The 13,664-nt window shown below is 40.9% G+C and overlaps 1 protein-coding gene across 1 annotated transcript; it reads left to right on the forward strand.

Moving 5' to 3' along the window:
- The first annotated feature begins 1,892 nt into the window (after positions 1-1,892).
- grk1b (G protein-coupled receptor kinase 1 b) lies at positions 1,893-13,151 on the forward strand. Its single transcript, XM_048238198.1, has 8 exons — positions 1,893-2,105; positions 3,464-4,175; positions 5,734-5,861; positions 7,516-7,673; positions 8,968-9,051; positions 9,750-9,874; positions 10,045-10,246; positions 10,839-13,151. The coding sequence occupies exons 2-8, from the start codon at positions 3,477-3,479 to the stop codon at positions 11,123-11,125; spliced, it is 1,683 nt and encodes a 560-aa protein (XP_048094155.1). The 5' UTR covers positions 1,893-2,105; positions 3,464-3,476; the 3' UTR covers positions 11,126-13,151.
- The last annotated feature ends 513 nt before the right edge of the window (positions 13,152-13,664 follow it).

Genomic DNA, 13,664 nt, shown 5'->3' on the forward strand with positions numbered 1-13,664 from the left:
CACAAATACACAGGAAGTATGTGAAGTACAACTAAAGCAAACATGCAGAAGGCCTACTGGTAAAAATGTAGCATCAGTCAGCAAGAGCCGATCATCAGCCATTACGAACAACGTGCAATTTTCTTCATTGTACATACATGTTATTAGTGTGTGGTGTACATTTACTTTGTATACACAACACTGTGGACCAAACGGATCCCAATGTGTGCAGTTAAAGTACAAGAGATATGATTGGGCACAGTGTGCATCCCTGTGGAAGTGCAGAAGAAGCTCTAATGACAGCAGCTTTGATGCTACAGTGCTTAATACCTGCTTAATACCTAAGGCCTTTCAGTGCTTTCCTTCGGCTGCTCTCTCTCTCTCTGTGTGTGTGTGTGTGTGTAATGGCTACTCCTGTAAAATCATTGCCTTCATTTTTGGTAGTTTAGGCCATGTGCACAAGATGGGTGTACTAGGCCTGCAGATCTGTGGACTGAACAAGGCCAAAACATGGACAAAACATTGTTCTGTATCAGCAGTAAATGGTAGCTTCTACATATGGAGGCGTAAGTGTCACCTTTACCCTTAATGTGCATATGGACTGGGATATTAGCTGCTGTTGTAAATTTTTTTGTTGAATTTGGATTATGCTATGATATACGCTTATCTTCTAATCAAAATAAATAATTTAAACGTGTGTGTGTGTGTCAGTTAACTGTGTTGTGCTCAGTTAACTTCTGCATAAAATGCACAGCCATTTATTTTTTCAACAACACACCAATGAAAACCATAAAAAAAAGTCTTTTGTTTTGTTTACTCTGAGTCTGGCCAAGGGAACAATCCCAGAAACAGATTCACAGTTGTCAGTCCTGCACCTGGCCTGTTCCCCACCCATGTTCCTCATTTTCTCTATTGCTACCTGCCACTCGCGATTAACTGAACACGCCCGAGGTCGCTAGTAAGGACTATCATAATTACCAGGGTTACCAACTTGCATGCTTTTGGTGTGAGAGACATGCTTTTATGACCTGCCTCATGCATTTAAAAAGATATTCCATTAATTTCAGTACATTTCAGTGCACCTAAATCTACCTGTTTGGATCAATCTGTGTCCATCTTGATTCTTGTAGCAGCTGTGTAATGACAGGGCTCAATCATGTGTCAATCAAGAAGTTTTCGCCATACAGATGGACCCCAGTAACAAAACCACGAGATGTACTTCATAACTGAAGTAAATGAAAGATGACAAAACATCTCCATGTGTTCCCCATGGCCGGATGTAGGTCAGATGGTGAGCTAGTGCATGTTTGGGTCATTATGTCAATCCCATCCGACTCTTCCTCTCTCTGATCTCATTAGCACCATGAAACTAATCCTGTTAGCGCAGTCATGGCTACCACACGTCCAGTGTCTCGGAAATACCAATACATATTCCATTTAATCCCCATCTGATCTCAATCTCTCATCCCTAGTCCCTGTAGGAGGAGTGTTCTAATTTCCGTCTTTGGCCTTCTTATCCTGCTATGTCTTGTACGTCGTGTCTGTGTGAGTGAAATACAGACTTCATGCCATATATGTTCAAACTATAGTGTTGATCGATGCTTCTTAATGAGAAAAAGGGACTGAAAGGAAGAGAGTATGAGAGTTTGTGTGTGTATGATGGTGGTGGCAGGGGGGTCGATGCTGTGTAGATTTGGGGTATTTTGGGGTTTCCTATACTGTCTTATAGGCCCACTAATGAGTGACTGAGACCTCAGCAGACCACAGTCAATAGTTTCTGACAAATTGGCTTCCTTGGTGATGTACAGACATAATCCCCACTAGCTAATGAACTATCAAGTGGGATTAGAGCAGCACCGTAATCCATGGCTCGTCTTCCCACTTCGTCACCACCTTGCCGGACAGACTGGGAAAGAAGGGAAGATAGTGGCAGAGAGATGGAGAGAATAGGGGACTGATGGACTGATGAAAATGCTTTTCTTTTGAACTCAATAAAGCACAGGATCGTTTTGGATGGGATATTGAATACTTCTGGACTGTGGAGTGGATTAATTCAGTTGGGATTTGTGTTTTTGTGTTTGTCACATCTGTCTAAAGGTCTTCTTGCAGTCACTAGAGTGAAAAAGGTATGGATGTGCTGCTATAACTTCAACTAGCAATGCATGGTACATGCATCCATACAGTAACATTTCTTTAGCATTGCTTTGAGAAATGTGCAATGTTTATGTTGTTCAGTTGACAACTGTTCAGAAGTTTAGACAGCACCTTTAGAGATTCAGTTTTTTTAAAGGGCTGTTATAAAAATGACATTCTCCTCTGAAATGAAGCCAGGAGACAGAAAAACCTTTAAGTGTATCAAAAGTACTAAAATTTGGTTGTCCTTCCTTTTCTTTTTGTCTTCTAGTATGGATAACTTTCTCCTTTGCTTGGAGAAATGAATGCATTCTTCTTTTTTTTTCAAGCAAAGCAGGCTAATAATGATATCTATTCCACAGCAAAATGCTGTTTTGAATGGACTCATAATCCTGTCTCATGTCAATCCTACCTTGTGTTAATCAATAATGAACTTCAGACATTACAATGGTGTGTTCCTCTAGCATCTGGAAAGTTTTAATAATTGTTTGTTTATTGTGCATGTTTGTTTTCAAAATGTATACATTCAGGTAAATGTGTTCTATCACATTGTTAAGGGCAATAGAGTGAGACAAAACATGCTATTTTTGGTAAATATACTGAGTAGACATTTCTAAGCAGAAATGAACATACTAGGGACTGTACAGTATCTGTGAAACTTCAGTTTGCACTTTGCAGGCAGTCAGGGGATTATAGTTGAGCAGTTGGCATCGTTACCAGTGAGGATTAATTGGATCATGAGAAATCTAGATAACATCACTCAAGTGAAACCCAGCCAACTCAAGTGCTATTACTTGCACTCACTTGGAACCAGAGTCCAAGATTAGATCTTTATTTACACATAACAGTGGATTTAGTGGAGGCTACTGTTTCTGCTCTGTTTTTACTGTAAATTACATTTACAGTACGTGCCACACATTTCATTATTTGTTATTTAGTAGATGGTGCTATCCAGAGCCATTTATAGTGAGGTAACTACAGGGACAGTCCGTCATTTATAGGGAGGTAACTACAGGGACAGTCTGTCTGGAGCAACTCGGACTTAAGTCAGGCTCAGGAGCACAAAGCTGGCAGCCCCTGGGATCAAGTTCACAACCCACAGATGTTTTATTTGGGTGCACAGATCTGTTTCTACCACACCACCTCCTCCACCATACTGGCCTACTATGGGCATTCACTGTAAAGCATCACCTGCACGACTGACATTTTGGTGCAGTGCACAAAGTAGCCAACTACTGATACTTCCATCAATGCATAAGGACTATACAACTTGTATGTTTATCAGCTATGGCTTTATGGCTAAGCATGAGTGTCTTTTTTTTTATTCTCCCTGTTGTCCTCTTTGTGATAGGTGAAACTCGGTCATGGATATCGGTGGTCTGGAGACGGTGGTGGCCAACTCGGCCTACGTATCAGCACGAGGCAGCGTGGATGGCGCGGCCGCTGCCACCATGCGCGACAAGAAGTACCGCGCCAAGCTCGAGCTGCCGCACATCAAGAAGTTTGAGCACATGAAGGCCACCGTCGACTCGACTTTCAACAGCATGTGTGTGACGCAGCCCATTGGCAAGCGCCTCTTCCAGCAGTACCTGGAGAGCGACCCCACGCACAAGAACGCCGCCGACCTCTGGAAGGACATCGAGGACTACAATGTGGCCCAGGAGAAGGACAGGCAACAGAAGGCTCAGAAGATCGTCAACAAGTACTACGAGTCGGCCTCCAAGACGTTCTGCAGCTTCCTTGACGAGAAGGCCGTGAGCCGCATCAAGGAGGATCTCAAGAACACACGCGGCGACCTGTTCAAGGAGAGCGAACAGATCCTGCTCAAGCACCTGGAAGCCAAGGCCCACGCCGGCTTCAAGGACAGCATGTACTTCCTGCGCTTTATTCAGTTCAAGTGGCTGGAGGGCCAGTCAGTGGCGGAGGACTGGTTCAACGACTTCCGCGTGCTGGGCAAGGGCGGCTTTGGGGAGGTGTGCGCCTGCCAGATGAAGGCCACTGGGAAGATGTACGCCAACAAGAAGCTCAACAAAAAGAGGCTGAAGAAGCGCAAAGGGTATGAGGTGAGATCCTGCCCACGGGTCAAAGCCCCGTTCACATGTGGCAATTCACTCATTGCCAGTCATTTGTCGCCTCTTTTTCAAACAGCATTCCACGTTGGCAGTGGTTATTCCGCCTGTGATCGTTGATCTACATTGACATTACATTGCCTCTTATCACTAGTCACTAGCGGTCTGAATGGGGCTTTAATCTCAACCCCTGTGTGGAACTGCCAGTTTGGCAACCTGAACTAACCTAGGCCTATGTTGGGTTCATATTCCAACTGAAATGACTCTTAGGGGTGCTTGCTCAACACTGCAGTATTCAAGGCTTGACGAGGGCATTATTGTCATGCTCACAAAAAAATAAATATCAGTTATTGATTGTCATTGTTACCATTACTGCACAAAAGCATCAGCATAACAGATTTGTGCCTAACTTGGACTACATGAAGTGTTCACCCGTAAAGTCACTCAGACTGGGCCTTGAGCATCAGCAGAGAGTGGGGAGGAGGGACAGCAGGGGTTGGTGGGTGGGAAGGAGGTGAGTGATGCGATTACTTTAGCCACCTGAGTGCAGAGAATTAGATCACACTAATTCTGTATTTGCTAAATGCAAAGAGGCTTGCAGGCCCAAACCCAGCAAAGCAGCTCAGGTGACTGAGATAGTAGAACAATGAGAAAGGGACAGAGAGAGAGAGAACAAATGATTGCACTTGGTTTCATAACAAAGGCACATGCAAATATGGACTGAGTTATTCGGGAAAGAGGGGTGCCACACATAGTTGAAATAGATTTTATTGATCAGAGGAACAGGTATGCATAATTAAACCTGTACTATTACATTGCACTCCATAGTGATGTCATAAAATCTATTTCACTGATCTATAAAATATGCACCTACTTTTCAAACGGTGTGAACACATGACTGGATGCAACGCCAGTTGGACTATACAAGATTCCATATGTGAACTTGTTGCCTAACGGCAGTGTAAATGTTTATTTGTTGATGCCTTTTTTATGTCTGAGTAATCCTGCAGGAGTCCCTATCAGTTTAGATCCCCAGACAGGAGATACCTTTGACTCCACATGGCTGATAGATCAGCAATAGGTCACTGTGCTTTAGCCATTCAGCACTAAACCTCTCTTGAGCTATTTAATATGGTCACTTTTGAGGAAATGTGACTGGCAAATAGCTCTATCATAAGCTTTACCTGGTTGATGATAGAATATGATAGAAGATACAATACAAGATGCCTGAAACCCCACCACCACTGTGGCTAAAAAGGCAGAAAATATTGCTGCAATTTACCTCAATCAAGTGTGGATGTGATTTTTGCCTTTGGCAGAATTCAGATGCACTACTGTTTTCGTTTATAGACTGTGTTTAATAATAAATGTGTCTCAAGATACTTTACAGATCGAAACCACTATGAGCAACAAGGCTACAACAAAAAACACAAGTGGCAACTCAAAAATGCATTGAGTTGAGCATGGAGGTCTATTAAGAGTTTACATTGACTTTTGTGTGTGTGTGTGTGTGTGTGTGTGTGTGTGTGTGTGTGTGTGTGTTGTATTTTAGGGGGCTATCGTTGAGAAGAGGATCCTAGCCAAGGTGCACAGTCGCTTCATTGTGACGCTGGCGTATGCCTTCCAGACCAAGAATGATCTGTGTCTGGTCATGACTATCATGAATGGAGGAGACCTCAGGTACAGATGGTTCTGTTGGAAACAACATACACACAGATATAGTGTTGATGTGTGACACAGCAGATAAAAACACAGAAAGAGAGAGATAGAGAGAGTTAACGAGACTAAGTATTGATCTTATTTTACTCCTCCTGGTGTGTGTGTGTGTGTATGTGTGTGTGTGCGGGGGGTGTACACAGTGACGGCTCTTTCTTTAATCCTCCGTAATCTGGTCAGATTAGACCGACTTCAAGGCTAATATGATGGGGTATTTGGGGATAGAGTGGAGTAACTGCGTCAGCATCTGACCTCGAGAGATTCAGAGGTGTCACTGATAGGAATATCTGCACACTTAAAAACCCATAACAACCACAGTCTTACAGTCTTACTGTCCCCTACTGGCAATAATTTGTAGAAAAAGTTAGAAATTCTGTCATTCAGAAATGTTATATTTTGAAATGGTTAATGTTAAAGGAACCATATGTAAGATTGTGGCCAAAACTGGTACTGCAATCACTTTCAAAATACTGAAGAGCGGTGTATCCCCTCCCCTTCCCCCCTGACTCGAGGTTGCACACGTGGATGGTGAAACACTACTGACTTTGTGATTAGTAGATAGGTGGAGGGTGGCGCATCAGGCCAAAACACAACATGACATGACACAACACAACATCAACAACAGTTGAGGGCTGCAACTTCACTTTTTAAATGACAATATCCTGGCTGGACTACTGTTGTCAGTGATATAAGTATTTGAAATTAACATGATTTCTTAATGTCTAGTGACATATCAGGGCCATTTTATGATTAGTTGAAATATTTTTCTTACATACGGTTCCTTTAAGTAATAAATAGAGTAACTGTTGAATCTCAATATCTTTATCTCTGTATATTGTTATAGTGTGTGATTTAATGTTTACTGGTGTGAAAATGTATGATTTTGAAAATATGTTTCTTATCCTTCCCCTCTCTGCCCAATAATCTGTCTCACACATTGGGTGGGTTGCACCAACAAGGATTATGTTTTAACCTGGATTAAATTAAATTTTATCCATTAATCCAGTTACCAAACTTTACACATAGTTTAAAGGTAAGCAGGTTTAAATTTAAACCATCCTTTTGATCTTGGTTTAAATGTTCACATAAACCTGTATTATTTAAATCCTGAGATAGTATTTTAATCCTGTTGCTCAACTGCTTTAAAATCAGATTTAAATTTCAGTTAGGGATTCATTTTAAACCTGCTGCTGATGTTTAAATTAATTTAAATTTACATTCCTGAAATGGCTGCAAATATTAGATGGATTTAAGAAAATCGAGGCTCACAAAGGAAAATAAGAGACCATCTCAACTCTATGATGATGAGGAATTTTCAAGGAGGTACCGATTCACCAAGGATTCTGTAATAAAACTCGATTTAAAAATCATGTACGCAATTATACATGGCCTGATTATCTTTAAACTAGGTTTAATGGATAAACCTTGATATAATTCAGGTTAAAACTTAATCCTTTGTTGGTACAACCCACCGGTCAAGGTTTTAATCACAGGTTAAACCATGCTTAAAATTAGGTCGTGCAACATAGCTCAAATTAAATTTAGATCTACAAATCCTTCATTAAGCCTAAACTAAGATTAATTTAATCCTTGTTGGTGCAACCCACCCATTGTGTAGGTATCACATGTATAACGTGGATGAGAAGAACCCAGGCTTCAATGAGCAGAGGGCATGCTTCTACACGGCTCAGATCATCTGTGGACTTGAGCATCTCCACCAGCACCGGATCGTCTACAGAGATCTCAAGCCTGAGAATGTTTTACTGGACGATGCAGGTGAGTAATACAAACGTGCACAGACACACACACACACACACACACACACACACACACACACAGAGAGAGAGAGGGAGAGAAAGAGACGAAAAAGAATGACAAATATTAAATTATACAAATATTAATAGTAGCATGGTACAGCTTACAGACATGGCCAGGATGGCCAGGTCACTTCAGAATGTTGAAAGATGAGGAATATTTCACAGACACTGCCTTAGTGGAAAAATATTTCCTGACAGGTGATTGGAGATTGGTTCATTCATCATGTTCTTCACTGAACCAAGATGTATAACTATATGTTTGTAAAGCTTTTACATTGTGGAACACACTGGCTCTATTTAAAGACTCACAATCATTTCCATTGATTCAAAGGGCCACAGTGTGAAAATAGACACCAATTGTGCAACAAACCAGTCTGGAATAAGCCTGCGAATTCACTAACTCTTTGGAAATAAAAGTGTTGAGTGTTCCTCAACAATGCAAGATTCTAAAACCCCATGTTAGTTTAGATGGGATCAGACATTCTTATTACAGTTTTGTCAGTATTTGCTGAAGGATAATGCATAAAAACATCCTATGTTTTCCACCAACTGGATTTTCATGGACTTTTACTATGGTGTCTATCACCAATTGATATATAAAAAAAGTGAATTAGTTTTGGGTCAGACCTTACTTTGCCATGTCATGTCATGTTGACTGTAAGGCATGATGCTGAGTTGAGGTGAAGACTGGTGGAAATTTCCTTTTTGAACTTGAATCCACCCAGCAGAAGTTTACTGTATATGATTATCACCAACTTGGAAATGGTTACACAGCTCTTAGGAAGAGAGAGTCCGACATTCATTTTTTGAGCTGTGAGGCTTGTTTGCATTAGACAACAACCTGGATATCAGAGCCTGTCAGGCACACGCAGTACTTTATTTAGCTTGTTTTACAAAAAATCAAAGGTAAACATTTCAACGCAGACAAGGAGGAAACGAGAGGGAAAGCATTTGTATCTCACTGACCACTTTATCTCTCTATTGCACAGAATAAAATACTCCAACAGCAAGAGTGCTGTTAAGCAAAGAAGTGCAAAACACTCTGAAAGTTTTGCATGCACACACATATCATATGCATATGCATGAACACCATGTACCAGTTGTGCATGAACACATGTAACCATATGCTGGTTTACAAGGCTGATATCAATGACTTGCTTCTTTTTAGAAAATCTATATGAATATGTCTGATTGAATTACATCACTCAATTAAACTGTAAGATTAAAAGGCCCTTGGACCTTTTTTTTTTCAGGACACGTGCGTCTTTCAGACCTGGGTTTGGCTGTTGAACTCCCGCCAGGAAAAGACAAGACTAAGGGATATGCAGGCACCCCAGGTCAGTCTAACCATCCCAACATCATATCTCCATGTATATGTCATGTAACTTAACTTAATGTAAACAGACATTTTACAGGGTCTGTGAGGCCATGGGAGTTTGAATCTGACTTTTCTAAAACGGTTACTACATATACCTGACAAGATTTAATAAAATAAAGGCACAGCAACGATAAACGAGAAATGTAACGATTTATTCATAGATAATTATTCTTCCGCCAAGAAATATATTTCCTCTATCAGAATTGTTGCCAAGCAATATCGAGACGCAGCAACTGTAACTTTTGGATCAATTTGTGGTGGTGCAGTAATCTAGAACAAAATGCTGTCAAGGTGTAGGGTTATGCTGGATGGCGATTTTTGCAGCGATTCAGCCAATTATGATGAAGGATACCGGAACTATCCGTTTTAGAAAAAAAAATTGTAAAAGGGCCCACGAATACAGGCATGAAGAACTGTTTACTTACAGTTGTACTCTCCAAAGCCTACTACTTGGAAGTCTTACCTATGACTTTAAACCTGCACTCTGTCAGGGGAACTGTGGTGCAAGTTCTATAGTGGCCACAGGGACCCGGGTTCAAATCCGACCTGCGGTCATTTCCCAATCCCATCCCGTCGCTTCCAGTCATTCTCCATCTGAATAAAGCCAAAAGCCCAAACAAATATGTAAAACTGTCTGTGTTCGGTTGGGTTCCCCAGGCTTCATGGCCCCTGAGCTGCTGGAGCATAAAGAGTATGACTACACCGTGGACTACTTCACCCTGGGGGTCACCCTCTACGAGATGGTCGCCGCCAAAGGGCCTTTTCGCGTTCGAGGAGAACAGGTGCTGACAACCGAACGTAATGTTAGACTTTTTCAGCACAGCTTGATTATTTCAGATAGACTTATGCTCTCTCTACACACACATACACACACACCACTTAGGTACTAACAGGTAACTCTAACTACAGTATTCAGTGACTTTCTACTGTATACTGCTACTTCACGTTTTAGGTGGAAAATGATGAGGTGAAGCGGCGCATCCTGAAGGACCCGGTGTCCTACCCCGACAAGTTCAGCAAGGAGCTGAAGGACATCTGTGAGGGCCTGATGGAGAAGGACCCAGTCAAACGGCTCGGCTTCAAGGACAACGAATGCGCTGAGCTCAAGAACCAAGCCTTCTTTAAAGAACTCAACTGGGGACGACTGGAAGCAGGTTTGTAGCTTTTTGTTAAAAGACTATAGCTCCACCAGCCCAACCTGTGTGCTAGTATACACACATTTGTCACTGCAAACTATTTGTATTGGTACTAGTGCAATAGGCATATCATGTGTAACTATCTATTTATTTAATTTATTTTATGCATACTTTTAGTCTTTTTTTTAGCTTATCTGTGGGCATCTCAGGGTTGTTCCAAACAATGTCTCGTTGTATTCTGTGTACAATGACAATAAAGTATCTAATCTAAAATCTAATCTTGTGCTATTAGGTCTGTCACGTAAAACCAACTCACCAATGGAACTTTTTTCATTCGCATGCATGGGGTGTGCCAACATTACAATGCCATCTACATTACAACTCATTTTGGACCTGCACAGATAGTTCAGTCATAATTATCTAATCACAAAACACAAAATAATTGTACATGTTTTGTTTACGATGTGGAAATGAGTATTGATAAATTCTTTCTAATCACTATAGGGTAGCTGGAAACCCCTTTAAAAAAGAGTGTGCGCTGAATGTCACAGACATTCACACATATTGTAACTTTTCAGTCACTTTTTCACCTTCCCAATACATCTTGCAGGCATGTTACCACCTCCATTCGTCCCGGACCCTAAACAGGTTTATGCAAAGGACATCGGTGACGTGGGCGCCTTCAGCACGGTCAAGGGCGTGGTCCTCGACAACAAGGACACCGAGTTCTATGACGACTTCTCCTCGGGCAACATCCCCATCCCCTGGCAGGAGGAGATGATAGAGACGGGTGTGTTCGGCGAGCTAAACCTCTGGGCCGAGAAAGGCAAGCTGCCCAACGACCTCGACCCCAACTTCGTCCCCCAGGTCCAGGGCGGGGCCTGCGTGCTGCTGTGAGCCAATAGGAAAGGACCGAGTCAAGGGTACAAGAAAAGACAGGGGAAGAATTGACCAATTAAATGACTGAAGCAAAAATGGATTGAGATAAGTTGGAAATTTTAGGAAACACTAGTAGGATAAAAATTGATGAATTGACCAAAAGAATTAGAGTGAGTGGACGTATGGATATGAGGATGAAAAGACAGACAAAGTAGGAGGAGGGTAGGGTAAAGCACATGCAAAGTCTTTGCAACAAATGAACTGAGTGAAAGAGAAAGAATATACTGATATGTGTACATAATTCCTTTAAATGAGAGACCCATCCAGTTTTACCAGAATACCTAAGGTCATTGCAGGTGACTGTACAGCAGTCTAACTTCAGTGAGGAGGATGTTGGTGCTTTAGATCCTCCATGGGTCACAGGTAGCTTGAAACACCCAAATAGTTGAATGTTGAATATGTTTTATACTTCATCTTCATCTTCATCTTCATGTACAGTTTTTACTACTCTGCTCTTTTTCCCATGTCTCAGACTGTTTGCGACAGCAACAACAAAACACATACATCTCAAAAACTCACAAATCACTTTGATTCACTTTTCAGCAAGTTTTTCAGCACAGATTATGACGTTCATACTTTCAACTTTAATCCAGCTAGAACCAATACTGCACCTCAAAGGTTGGTAAAGCCATCAGCTTGCTTTAATCTGGAGGTTAGACTATTTTTGGTTAACTTTCCTTGGCAGAATATCTCTATGGAATAAGTAGAATGCAGAAAGAAAATAAAATCTATTTTTATAATAAAACATTATTTTAATTAAAATGATAGAATAACAAAAAATCCTGACATCTTGTTTTCATCTCACCAACTACTGATGTGAATAAAAGCAAGCCGAAAGAGCAATCATTAATAGTTTTATTATATCATATTATTCATTATTTTATTATTTTAAAACAGCGTAAGTTTTTGTAGATGTTTGATATAATATAAAACTATACCTGAATGACAAAATAATCTATAATTATTTTGTGTAATCAATAAAACATGCATCAGCAACTTGTGTTTTCCTCATTTCCTGATATTCATGTGGTTTAGCCCACTACTGTTGGCACACTGCGTCTTTTCATTTCATCCTAATAAGTTAGTGTTGCAAAATGAATGGAAAAGTTTTCATTTTCATTTTACATTTCTGGATTCAGAATTAGAGGTGCAATGTGCATGAAGTGATATTATGTGCAAATCTGGAATAACCTGTACATCACCCACAAATGCAAAAATGGAAATTGTCTGATGAACTGAGAGAGTTGATTTTCAGAAGTATTATTCAGTCACTCCCACTGCTCGGGATGGAATTGTGTCTGTGGCCACAGGCCTGTCTGCTGACTTCTCTCTTTTGGAGTCTGTTTAGGCCACAGTCTCTACGGCTTCCTCTTTGATTGACTTTTGCATCCACTCACCTGAGACCACAGACTTAACAGCAGTTCCACTTTCCACATTTGGCTTTTGCTTTTCTGCACGGAAACGCAGTTGATTTGCACAAGACTGACAAAACAAATTACAGATAAAATGGCGACAACCTATGTATTAGTACAAACAGCCTAAACCATATGTGTCTTTTTTTCACTGTGGCACGGAGAGCGGAAGCCAAATGTGTCTGAATGACAATATTCCTGTGACACATTAACCCACCACCCAACATTACCAACTGGACAAACAACTGGGTTCTCTGTCAAACTAATGTTATCTATGTTAGGACTCACCTTATCATCAAATACTGATATGTTTGAGGGATGGTAAATAGTTGTAGTTGGAGAGATTTTCAGAAGGGAGAAACTTGAATGGGTTCAGCTATACTGTTTGAGAAGCTTATTATCTTGTTCAGTTGATACCCTCCACACACAGTATAAGTCCACTGATATCTGTCAGGCGGTAATGTCACAAAACATTTTGTATACACTGTTAGATTATGCTTGCTCATACATGTGACATGTTGAAATGAACATTTAAAGACCTTCCCTGATCTATGCATGCAAATAAAGAGAAGTGAAACTCTGTGTGTTTGTGGAAATCAGCCTAATTCTATGGGAAGAACTTGGGGCTATGCTTTTTATATAAATCCACTTGTTTTTTACCTGTTACAATTTCACAGAGGTTACATAAACAGTGCAAGAAACATAACAACGTCCTATCAAGCGTTCAGTGCAGTTGCAACTGAAGTTATGAAAGAGATCTCCAGCATGCTAATGTAGATGACGCTGATATTTTAGGATACTAACATGTTTGTATGTTGTTCATACAGACCTTGTGTTCTAAGACACAAGTGTGCTTTGTTTGCAAATGTACCCACACACAAAAATATACACCCGAATTCAAATTCACTCCAAAATCACACTCACACTTGAATAAGTCTCTCTCTCTCTCTCTCTCTCTCACACACACACACACACACACAAAACTGAAATTCACAACTTCCCTCTTTGCCAATGGAACATGAAGCAGCCATCACCCAAAAGGAGAAGTGCATCTAAAAGTGAGGCATGTGACATTAGAGGACAGT

This window comes from Alosa alosa, chromosome 2 (assembly GCF_017589495.1).
Source record: "Alosa alosa isolate M-15738 ecotype Scorff River chromosome 2, AALO_Geno_1.1, whole genome shotgun sequence".
In the NCBI taxonomy this organism is placed as follows: Eukaryota; Metazoa; Chordata; class Actinopteri; order Clupeiformes; family Clupeidae; genus Alosa; species Alosa alosa.